General features: G+C 41.3%; 1 protein-coding gene across 2 annotated transcripts in view; it reads left to right on the top strand.

Moving 5' to 3' along the window:
- SLC38A4 (solute carrier family 38 member 4) overlaps window positions 1–12,085 on the top strand; it is a 209,152-nt gene that overhangs the window by 125,970 nt on the left and 71,097 nt on the right. For both annotated transcript variants that reach the window (XM_063927359.1, XM_063927358.1), the window contains exons 5-6: window positions 10,469–10,542; window positions 10,752–10,844. In XM_063927359.1, the coding sequence (XP_063783429.1) occupies window positions 10,469–10,542; window positions 10,752–10,844 (167 nt within the window). The remainder of the gene's footprint in view (window positions 1–10,468; window positions 10,543–10,751; window positions 10,845–12,085) is intronic.

The following is a 12,085-nucleotide window of genomic DNA, read 5'->3' as shown; positions in this document are numbered from 1 at the left end:
ATGTTACAAAATGGGCATTTTCGAGTTTACCTCACTTGTAGTTAAACAAAGGTTTAAAAAAGATATAGAACATCTTAGCCCACTATTTTCTTTCTCCAGTCTTTCATTGAAATGTATCTTTGCCCCATTCCTTATATACATTTTTATGTGTCTGTCTTATATTGGCCAAGTTACAACTACTTGATATCATACTACAGTGCTGCTGTCAACTATTCTCTGCCTGCCTCCCAGCTGCCAGGTATATGACATACTGTATCCACCTACCATTAAGGTTGGCCATTGACCATCGCTGGTTAGCAATCATCAATGGTTTCCACCTAATGTTCAATGGGTTTACCATTGATAGGGAGGTCTAATAGTAAAAAAAATACTTCTCTGTATTGAGCGTGTATGGCCATGCCCCCTTTAATTTGCACTTAGCGGCCATGAACATTTAAAGTTTCAACCATGGATGGTTTACTGTCAATGGTTAAAACTACTGATCATCAATTCTTAACTCATCCTACCTTCCTGGTGGGCAGAAGGTGATGACATCATCACACTGTGCCCCTCCCATCTCACCTCTGTCTGATCTAATTTCCTGGAGTCCAAGATATCATCTACAAGTTTGAGAGAGTCCCTGAGTCAGCAACTATGGTAAATGTTTAACTATGAAAAATTAAAAAAATATACATTATTCACCATAGACTGACATTCCACTGCAGCTCTGTTCTTTTAGACAGTGATTTTATGGGATCTGTAGCTGGTAAATAAGATGAGACTGAGACAGTTAAACTTCTATGACATAAATGGCATTGACTCTGTTTCTGAATCAGCAAATTCCCGTGAAGTATTTCAGCATGGCACATCTGCCAGTCATTTTCTGCCACACTTTGCTATCTTTGGGGCTTCCCCTATGGAAGATTCCAGAGGAGAGCTAGATGTTAATTTAGCCTGGCCCAGGCTGCGCAATGCCGCAGTTTCCCATCACCATGCAGTAGGGGCAGGGCCACGATGATGTCAATTATCTCATCAAACTTCATCGAGCATTATAATGAAATGAGCAGGAAACTCTCTGAAGTTCTAGAGTCTCCCTGATATTATAGGGGAGTATGTAAGTATGCACTCTACTAACAGTAATGCATCTCTCCCCTGACATGATAACTTGCTGCAGGAGGGTGAAAAAATCATGGTGGAAACATATATCTCTGAATAAACACTCCAAGAATGTAATGTGTGTTATTAAGCTTGGTATTGCAGTCTTAGTTAGCGATGGTTGCTTACCTTAAGGGATGTAGTAGGCATTCCGACGGTCAAGATACCAGTGGTCAGAAGACTGGTGCCGGAATTCTGACAGTGCTTAGAATCCTCACACTGGAAGTGCTATAGTCAGCATTCTGAATTTAAGTATGAGGGTGAGGGTTAGGATGCGGGTAGGAAGGGTAAGCAGAAGGGTTATCTGACTTACTAAAATGTGTTGGGATTCTGACTGTCAGGATGCCACTGCTGGTATTCTGAAGGCCAGCTTCCTGACTGTCAAGATCCCGTACCCAACCCTATCTTACTCTTGAAGAGGTGTTGTCCCTTTGGGAAATTCTAGATGAATGTTATGTTGTTGTAGCCATGTGTCATGTAAACAGAACTGGAGATCTTTAATGAGAAAATTACAAAGTACCAACACTATAATTAGGATTTACAGCTACTAAAATTGTTTGTCCATGCTCATCTTAGACCAGGGCTGGATTGCCCATCTGGTACTTTTGGCAAATTCCAGAAGGGTCAATGGACCGGTCCGACCACACAGAGAGACCAGGGCTGGCCAAGCAGCGCAGTCTCCAAGCACTCTAATCGGCTTCCTAGAACATGGACAAAGGGGTTGGATTAGCAGCTCCACCTCCCGACATTCTGCCTGGCCGCCCGGCATGCCACAAGGCCAGGCCCGAGTGAATTGTGGCACCTCCCTATGATCCATGACCATGCCCTATGAGCCATGATTGTAGCAGCCATGTGCCCTGTAAGCCATGACCGTGCCCCCTGGTCATGTGTGCAGAGTAATATGACAGGGCTGTTTTGCAGCCTTAGTCCCTCCGTGTCTTAGACCTAATGAACTAAGTAATTGTGCAAAATGGCAGTCCTCAGGCTGTACATTATAACTATCATCCTAGCTGTAATACAATCTAACTTCCAAAAGAAACAGTGAACAGTGCTGTTCATTAGTCACATTCAGGTACACTTGTGCAGCTAATATTTCTCTAAAGCAATCAAATATAACTGGGACTGATACTAAGGCTGACTTCATTTGTGTTCAAATTCTCAGCATACAGTAAGATGCTTTTAAAAAAAAAAGAAATGCATTTGCATGCATATGAAAGTTGCAAGATACACAGTATACACTGCTCAAAAAAATAAAGGGAACACTTAAACAACACAATGTAACTCCAAGTCAATCACACTTCTGTGAAATCAAACTGTCCACTTAGGAAGCAACACTGATTGACAATCAATTTCACATGCTGTTGTGCAAATGGAATAGACAACAGGTGGAAATTATAGGCAATTAGCAAGACACCCCCAGTAAAGGAGTTGTTCTGCAGGTAGTGACCACAGACCACTTCTCAGCTCCTATGCTTTCTGGCTGATGTTTTGGTCACTTTTGAAAGCTGGCGGTACTTTCACTCTAGTGGTAGCATGAGACAGAGTCTACAACCCAGACAAGTGGCTCAGGTAGTGCAGCTCATCCAGGATGGCACATCAATGCGAGCTGTGGCAAGAAGGTTTGCTGTGTCTGTCAGCGTAGTGTCCAGAGCATGGAGGCGCTACCAGGAGACAGGCCAGTACATCAGGAGACGTGGAGAAGGCTGTAGGAGGGCAACAACCCAGCAGCAGGACCGCTACCTCCGCCTTTGTGCAAGGAGGAACAGTAGGAGCACTGCCAGAGCCCTGCAAAATGACCTCCAACAAGCCACAAATGTGCATGTGTCTACTCAAACGATCAGAAACAGACTCCATGAGGGTGGTATGAGGGCCTAACGTCCACAGGTGGGGGTTGTGCTTACAGCCCAACACCGTGCAGGACGTTTGGCATTTGCCAGAGAACACCAAGATTGGCAAATTCGCTACTGGCACCCTGTGCTCTTCACAGATGAAAGCAGGTTCTCACTGAGCACATGTGACAGATGTGACAGAGTCTGGAGACGCCAAGGAGAACGTTCTGCTGCCTGCAACATCCTCCAGCATGACCGGTTTGGCAGTGGGTCAGTAATGGTGTGGGATGGCATTTCTTTGGGGGGCCGCACAGCCCTCCATGTGCTCGCCAGAGGTAGCCTGACTGCCATTAGGTACCGAGATGAGATCCTCAGACCCCTTATGAGACCATATGCTGGTGCGGTTGGCCCTGGGTTCCTCCTAATGCAAGACAATGCTAGACCTCATGTGGCTGGAGTGTGTCAGCAGTTCCTGCAAGATGAAGGCATTGATACTATGGACTGGCCCACCTGTTCCCCAGACCTGAATCCAATTGAGCACATCTGGGACATCATGTCTCGCTCCATCCACCAACGCCACGTTGCACCACAGACTGTCCAGGAGTTGGCGGATGCTTTAGTCCAGGTCTGGGAGGAGATCCCTCAGGAGACCATCCGCCACCTCATCAGGCGCATGCCCAGGCATTGTAGGGAGGTCATACAGGCATGTGGAGGCCACACACACTACTGAGCCTCATTTTGACTTGTTTTAAGGACATTACATCAAAGTTGGATCAGCCTGTAGTGTGTTTTTCCACTTTCATTTTGAATGTGACTCCAAATCCAGACCTCCATGGGTTAATAAATTTGATTTCCATTGATAATTTTTGTGTGATTTTGTTGTCAGTACATTCAACTATGTAAAGAACAAAGTATTTAATAAGAATATTTCATTCATTCAGTTCTAGGATGTGTTACTTTAGTGTTCTCTTTATTTTTTTGAGCCGTGTATATATATATATATATATATATATATATAAGGCAAGGTCTTGATAAAAGGGGTAATACCCTGAAACGTTGACAGAAAACTGTGTCTCTAGTATATTTTGAAAGTCTTCATGAGTGCCAGCTTGTTTCCTTGCCTTATACTGTTTTCTGAGAGCAGGGCACTGGAGCATATTTGTTAACATTATTGGAGTGCCGGACATCTTAAATATATATATATATATATATATATATATATGGAATGGTGGTCTTGGGGAGCGCAAACACAATTGATACAGGTTCAAAAGTACCCTTAATTTCTTGTTAAATAATTTCTTGAAGAAGAGGGCGAAGGAGTCTTCTTAAAATATCTATAACGAGACCCTCACACCAGAGAACACCCAACAAAAGTCAATTAATATTCATCTGATTATTTGAAACATGGTTTAATTTAAAAAAAAATTTATTAAAAATATTAAAACCTTACATCACACATATATAACATGGCCATTGTGAGTAAGATTTTATAACTCACTGTCTCCCCTAAAAGGGGTGAGTTCGTTGAGCCTGACTCTGTCAGTAACGGAAACAATATCACCCAACGAGTTTCATTGATAACAACTTCCTCAGAGGTGTTTAGTTCAAATGTGAGATCTTTCAACAAAAAATAAACTTAAATCTTCAATCGAAAAAGCAAGTATGTTCTTAGAAAAGCACTTTTGGACGTACAGATGACACAGGTTACAATAAATAAGCTTATATAGAGGGGCATGAGAAAATGTGATCACAAAGAGGATAATGAAAAAATAATGAACCAAAATATATAAAAACTTAAAGTCACTGCACTCGCCAATCCCATGACTGGGATGCAAAACTGCACTTGCCATTTTCGGGTATAGGGTGCAAAGTGGCATGTGAACACATTGGGGGAGATTCAAATGTTTGAAAAGTCGGCTGGGTGTCTGGTTTTTCCTATCTATAAGATAGGAAAAAACAGACTCCCAACTGACTTTTCAAACATTTGAATCTCCCCCATTGTATAAATATAAAATCACAGAACTCAGCACTCACTATAATAAACTCACTCACCATAATTGACAGTGGGGTTTAGTTCATTAATTTATCAATGCTTATAAGCTTGCAGCCCACATCAATAGACCCCATTTCACAGCAAGTCCTACTTGCAGTGACTTGCAGTGAAATGGGGTCCCTTACTGTGGGCTGCAAGCTTAAATGCATTTATCGATACATGCTAAATCCCTTTGTCTATTATAGTGAGTGAATTTATTATGGTGAGTTCTGAGTTTTGTGATTTTTATTTATACAATGTGGTCACATGCCACTTTGTACCCCAAACCTTGTAATGGCAAGTGCAGTTTTGCACCACAAGCCTCAAAAGTATGTAATATATATATATATATATATATCACCAGCAGCATCTATTTGCACTCGTCCTCATGCACCGAAAATTCATACAGCTATCACAGACACATGAGTAGTGTTCACGATAGGCTGCCCAATTTTAAAAGACAAAATGCGCCCTGCTAAAGCAGCCAGCCCTGTGCCTTCCCTACCCACAGGACACAGTGTCCTGTGATTGGAAAAAGTTGGGGTTAATGATATCCACCGGGCATGCACATGGCATCTCTACCAGTATAAGCGGCACAATATAACAATGAGCTTATGTACGTCCCTTATTACTGCAGACGTTCCTTCTTCTGTTCCTTTGGTAATCCACTGGTTTGATTGTGTCAATTCAGCCTCAGCGGTTATATGGAAGCAAGGAAAAATAAAAACAATGTGTAGTATTGTTTCATTCAATCCTCCTTTTCCATCAGAAGAGTCCTTCTCCCATAGATATTAAGAGTGAAAAAGAAGAAGACTGGATGCATAGATGAGGAGCGTACCCCCACTCAAAAATTAAGACAAATTATTTGTGCATATAAAGGTTTCTTTAGCTTTTTTCACCCCTTTTGTGTACCTTCCACCATAAAGTGTTTAATGGGAGCGTACCCGACTCACTTTAAAGAATCAATATATAAATCATATAACGGTATCTTTTCTCCTGGTGTAACAATTAATATGCGTACCACACTCACAGGAAAGACGGCAAGGGAACACCCTTCTGGGTTTCTTTTTAGATCCACAGTCCCTCTTATTTGGAGAACAGGTAAGTAATTCCACTCATCCCAGATAAATGAATAAGGTGCAACTGTGCCAACTAGTCCATATGTTTGTAAAGGTCTATTGCACAGAAATTTCCATAGTTGGGATATATACAGTCACAAAAAATGATAGGAAAAAAGGTGGACACATATAACGGTGAAAATTATATAAAACTGCTCAAAAAAACAATCCAAAAAGAAAAGGAAAAATAAAAATAAAAGATATAAACATTAAAATCCGGATTGTTCACAATACAAATTTCGAAAAAGTAAAAATACCTTGACTGGTAATATCCTGAAATAAAACGTAGTATCACACTGCCCAGTATTGTCAACGCGTTTCAGCTCTACAGGAGCCTTCCTCAAGACATGTTTTGAGGAAATTTGTATTGTGAAGAATCCGGATTTTAATGTTTATATTTTTTTTTCCTTTTCTTTTTTTTTTTTTTTGCAGTTTTTGATCATTTTCACCGTTGTATGTGTCCACCTTTTTTTCCTATCATTTTTTGTGACTGTATATATCCCAACTATGGGAATTTCTGTGCAATAAACCTTTACAAACATATGAACTAGTTGGCACAGTTGCACTTTATTCATTTATCTGGGATGAGTGGAATTACTTACCTGTTATCCAAATAAGAGGGACTGTGAATCTAAAAAGAAACCCAGATGGGAGTTCCCTTGCCGTCTTTCCTGTGAGTGTGGTACGCATATTAATTGTTACACCAGGAGAAAATATATCTTTATATGATTTATTTATTGATTCTTTAAAGTGAGTCGGGTATGCTCCCATTAAACACTTTATGGTGGAAGATACACAAAAGGGGTGAAAAAAGCTAAAGAACCCTTTATATGCACAAATAAGTTGGCTTAATTGTGAGCGGGGGTACGCTCCTCATCTATACATCCAGCCTTCTTCTTATTCACTCTCAATATCTATGGGAGAAGGACTCTTCTGATAGAAAAGGAGGATTGAATGAAACAATACTACACATTGTTTGTTTTTATTTTTCCTTGCTTCCATATAACTGCTGAGGCTGAATTGACACAATCAAACCAGTGGATTACCAAAGGAACAGAAGAAGGAACGTCTGCAGTAATAAGGGACGTACATAAGTTCATTGTTATATTGTGGAGCTTATATTGGTAGAGATTACCTTTTCTTTGTGCTTTTAACCATTGTTTTGGGATATGGTGACATCTCCAGTGACGTGCAGTGGGGTGAGGCAGGTGGGGCAGAGCCTTTCCTTTCATACTTACGTTTAAACCAGAGTTTTGACTGAATAAAATATATGAAAAATACTGATAATTTGTTTGAAATATCTTCTTTGCATTATTCTAATCATTTTTATAGAGTGAAAAGTCTATGGCAGGTGAGGCAGTGCCTCACCTGTGTATCCTTTCCACACATCTCTAATCAAAACTCACCAGATTTCAAGGAGTTTATAATGCTGCACCTGTGCATAATACCCAGATGTACCCTTTGGCTCATATATTGCATGTAAATCTGGCTCTGGGGTTAGCCAGTGCCTCCTGAGCCATTTAACTCACCGCACGTCCCTGTCACATCTCATTAGGTAATCAAACTAGTTAAAGCTGCCTTGCGCACATTTCAAACACCCTAATTATTTGTTTCATGCACATGGCATCTACTAACAGTGAGGGGAGAGCTTGGGGGCAGCCTAGCATGTCTGTAAGTGCTGGAAATGCCCCCAAGAGTGATGATGATGGGGCAACATCCCCCTCCCTGGCTGGCCACACCCTCTTTGTAGTGCACGCTGGGATACAGTGCCCGGAAACTCAGCACCCTGCCAGAAGTCTAGCAGGAACACTACATGAGCATCTCTGTGAAGTCTGCATCTGTTTGCAATTAAGATAACATGCTCTTTCTCATACCTCCCAGCATTCAGAAATCTTGTTTTGGGATTTTTTGCACGCACCGAAAATGTACATGTTACAAGAGGTTGTGACCTTATGTCCTGCTATGCCATGCACCCTGGTGTGATTGTTTGCCATGCTTGTGGCGAGTCCAACACTCCGGCAGCTGCTGAGCTGCCCCCAGCCTTCTCCTGACACTAATCTGACACCATCTCATGTGCATTTCATCCATTCACCACTGCTCTGCCATGCTATGCTATGCAGAGCAGCGGTGCCAAGTGTCCCACAATCTCCCCCACCTGCAGAACACTGCGACCAATAGGTGGGACAACAAGACAATGCCCAAAAAGTGGGACTGTCCCACTAAATTGAGAAGGTTGGGATGTATGTCTTACTGTAATCAGGATATATTAGAATACCCCTTTCCTCACACAACCTACCAGGTTCTTGATGGAGTCATTGCTACTAATCATTGCTTAGTGATGCCATACTTGAAAGTTCATACAGGGTCTGTCCGGAAAGTAATGAGACTGATTTTTTCACACCATGCAGAACAGGGGCATGGAGGCGCTGTAGGGCGGGAAGGGTGGAGGGGATTCTCAGCTACACATTCCTGGCGGCAGCAGTTGCCTGTGAACCTTTACAGTGTAGGGGTGTACGGATTGAGCTGTAAACAAAGTTTCCTTTATTACCTAGGTCGATGTTTGAGATGGAGCGTACTATCGAGCAACGATATGCGATCAAGTTTTGTGTTAAACTCTGGAATTTGGATACCGATTAGCATTCCCCATGCTTCAAAAGGCCTTCGGGGAGGAATCATTGTCCAAGGTGCAAGTTTACTACTGGTTTAAATTCTTAGAGGAGGGCAGGGAAGACGTTAAGGATGAACCACGCTCTGGACGACCTTCAACAAGCCGAAATGAGCAAAATGTGGACAAAGTGCACAATGTTTTGAAAACTGACCATTGTTTGAGTGTTAGAATGGTAGCAGAAAGGTTGGGATTTCCAAAACTACTTTGCAAGAGATCTTGACAAAGAAATTAGCGTGCCCGATTGATTCCCAAGGATTTGACTCATGATCAAAAAGACAACCGTGAACTTTTGGAGTGCGTGCAAAGTGAGCCTAATTTTTTTGAGAGTGATAATAGGTGACGAAACTTGGATCTTTGAGTACGATCCGGAGACCAAAAGGCAAAGTGCAGAGTGGCACACACCAAAATGGACCGAATGAGCAAATCAAAGGGTGTGGTCCACAAGGAAATTCTACCTACCAACCAAACTGTCAACGGTGCATTTTACACGGGAGTGCTCAATCAGTTGAGAAACAAGGCCCTTCGCGGCCGCAAGCCAGATTGCCACTACCTGGGTCCTCCATCACAACAATACGCCAAGTCACATATCACTGCAAATGAGGGAGTTTTTGGCCAAGCACAATGTGACAACGCTGCCTCAACCACCATACAATCCAGATCTGTCACCGGCTGACTTCTTGTTGTTCCCCTGGATCAAACGTGGCCTGAAAGGACACCGTTTTTAGACTGTAGACAAAGTGGAAGCGGCCGTAACAAGGGCACTTAAGGACGTTCTGGTTAATGCCTTCCAGGAGGTGTATCAAGCTTGGCAGACATGCTGGCAACGGTAAATCGATGCTAAGGGTCATACTTTGAAGATTATTAACCCTATGTATCTGAAAGTTCAAAAAAAAAAATTCCCGGATTTAGTCTCATTACTTTCTGACAGACCCTGTATGTCCGTACATGTTGTACTTAAAAATGACAAAAAATATGCCATAGATTTGTGAAAATCTGTAAAAATAAAAGGAATAAGTGAGAAATATAGTAGTAAAATGCAAAGAAGGTTGGTTTGTCTCATCTACACGTCTGGTAAAACATTTACAGCTTTCCAGGCAGCCCAAGAGGCCCTATGCTCCGGAGATATTTTTCTTTCACCATACTAAAGCCTGTCATAAAAGACCAGCCTTGTTGACACTGCTGGCAAGCTTTAGAAATGCAATATTTATTGATTTCCGTGAATTATATTTTAATTCCCTTACAGTTAAAGGAGGACCCCTTCTTAATCAATAGAATCACCCACACATAGAAAATACTGTTGTTTCCAACTACTATAGTATGGAGGTATGAGCCATACAGTAGTTCTCATAGTTCATGGAGTGGTTCTAAACACAATGAGAGTCAATTCAACTGTAGTTCCAGAGCACATTTCTGTGGAAGCTATTTTATAATGTTCATACAGAAATTTGGTATTTTCTGTAAAGGCTTCTTTTTCCTGAAAGTGAAATCCAGCAATTCAATACTAGCTGTCACTCAGCTTCAAGTAATGGGAATTCTATCCTATACATAGCGGGCAAGTTTATGTAAGGTGCAGTTCTCCAAAAGCGGATAGCTTTTTTAACACATTTATTTTCCGTCAAAAAGTAGTATGAAAAGTATATTATATATTTAGTTCAGATAAAAGTAATTTGTTGTTCATTTGTTTTAGGATTCTTCTTCTCGCAGTGGCGATTTTATCACTGTACTCTGTACATCTTTTATTAAAAACAGCAAAAGAAGGAGGTAAGACTTTATATTTATTTTTCATTTATTTTCAAAACCCGAGTTGTATCCTGACTTTACTGCAGCTCTGCTTAAATAAAAAGTAAACCTGATATGATAAAGCATATGATACTTGCTGTGAGAGCTGAGACCCAATGAATGCTCTGTTCAATTAAACTAATTTAATGTGTGATTATGGAATTCACCACTTATTAATTTTTTTCTTATAGGTTCACTAATCTATGAAAAATTGGGTGAGAAAGCTTTTGGGTGGCCTGGAAAAATTGCAGCTTTTACATCTATCACAATGCAAAACATTGGTGGTAAGTTAACTTAATAATAATTACTGTATAACCACCATCATGATAACTTGTAGAGCAAGGCCATTGAATCTTGTATATCAGCATAGCATTTGCCCATTAAAAACTTCTCTGATTTCATATTTACTTTGACAGATGCATACTAATGATGCAGAGTATCTGAGTGACCCCATAACTTGATTTTTTTACTCCTTTAGTACCAAAACATTCACTGTTCCTTCGTACTATGTGGCCAATGCACAGTGTAGAGTATGCCTATTTGTGGCGTTAAATAGAAACACAGAATTTGATGGCAGATAAAGACCACTTGGCCCATCCAGTCTGCCCTAAACAAATGTACATGCACACACACACTGGGGTTCATTTTTGACAGGAACCAATTGGCCTACCAGTATATTTTTGGATTGTGGAAGGAAAACAGAGTATCCAGAGGAAACCCACGCAAGCACAGGGAGAATATACAAACTCCATACAGTTAGGGCCATGGTGGAAATCAATGCTAACCATTACACCATCCATACTGGTCTTGCATGTTTTTGCACTGTGCATGCTCCAAAACCAAACATATGGGTGATGCATAGACATACACATTTCAGTCCCATCTTTACTAGGCATAATTGAGCTATAAAGGATTATTCTCATGCAAGAGTGTTGGACCAAAGAGTAAATAAGCCTATTTACAACCAGATCTTTTGCACTAAGCATAGACTATTGTACATCCACCCTGGAAATAATGATGGCTATCTAGCTAAGCCACTAGAGATTGCTCTACCTGGGCCTGATTCGGAGGTGGATGCAGTATGGATGTTTACTCAGTTGAGAGATTATTTGCTACTGTGCATGCCCGAAAACTCTAAAAACCTCTTACGGCGCACATGCAAACCATAGTGTCTGATGGTCTTAATCATTTGCATATGACATTCCTTGTGCTTGAGACAGCTTATGAGATCCATGGACAGTCCAGGGTAGAGAATGGGATGTGACCTAAAGTCATCACAAAAATAGGTGGTGTCATGGGCGTGTTATTGGGGTGTCATGGGCATGTTTTAACATGCAGCTGTCATCTCTTTTGCACTAAAGCCACAGAGACCATATCTTAAGAACGTTACAAAGGAGAATATGCACCAGACAGGGGCAGCTCGAGGAGTTGATGCTGCATTGAAGGTGGAGTGATCAGATTCACCACCGCACTCAAGCACCAATCCCAGGATTCAAATCCCGTTGTTTTTAGTACAAAAGCACAG

This window comes from Pseudophryne corroboree, chromosome 6, assembly GCF_028390025.1.
Source record: "Pseudophryne corroboree isolate aPseCor3 chromosome 6, aPseCor3.hap2, whole genome shotgun sequence".
Classification (NCBI taxonomy): domain Eukaryota; kingdom Metazoa; phylum Chordata; class Amphibia; order Anura; family Myobatrachidae; genus Pseudophryne; species Pseudophryne corroboree.
The sequence above is the reverse complement of the archived record's forward strand: the minus strand, read 5'-3'. Positions and strand labels throughout refer to the sequence as shown.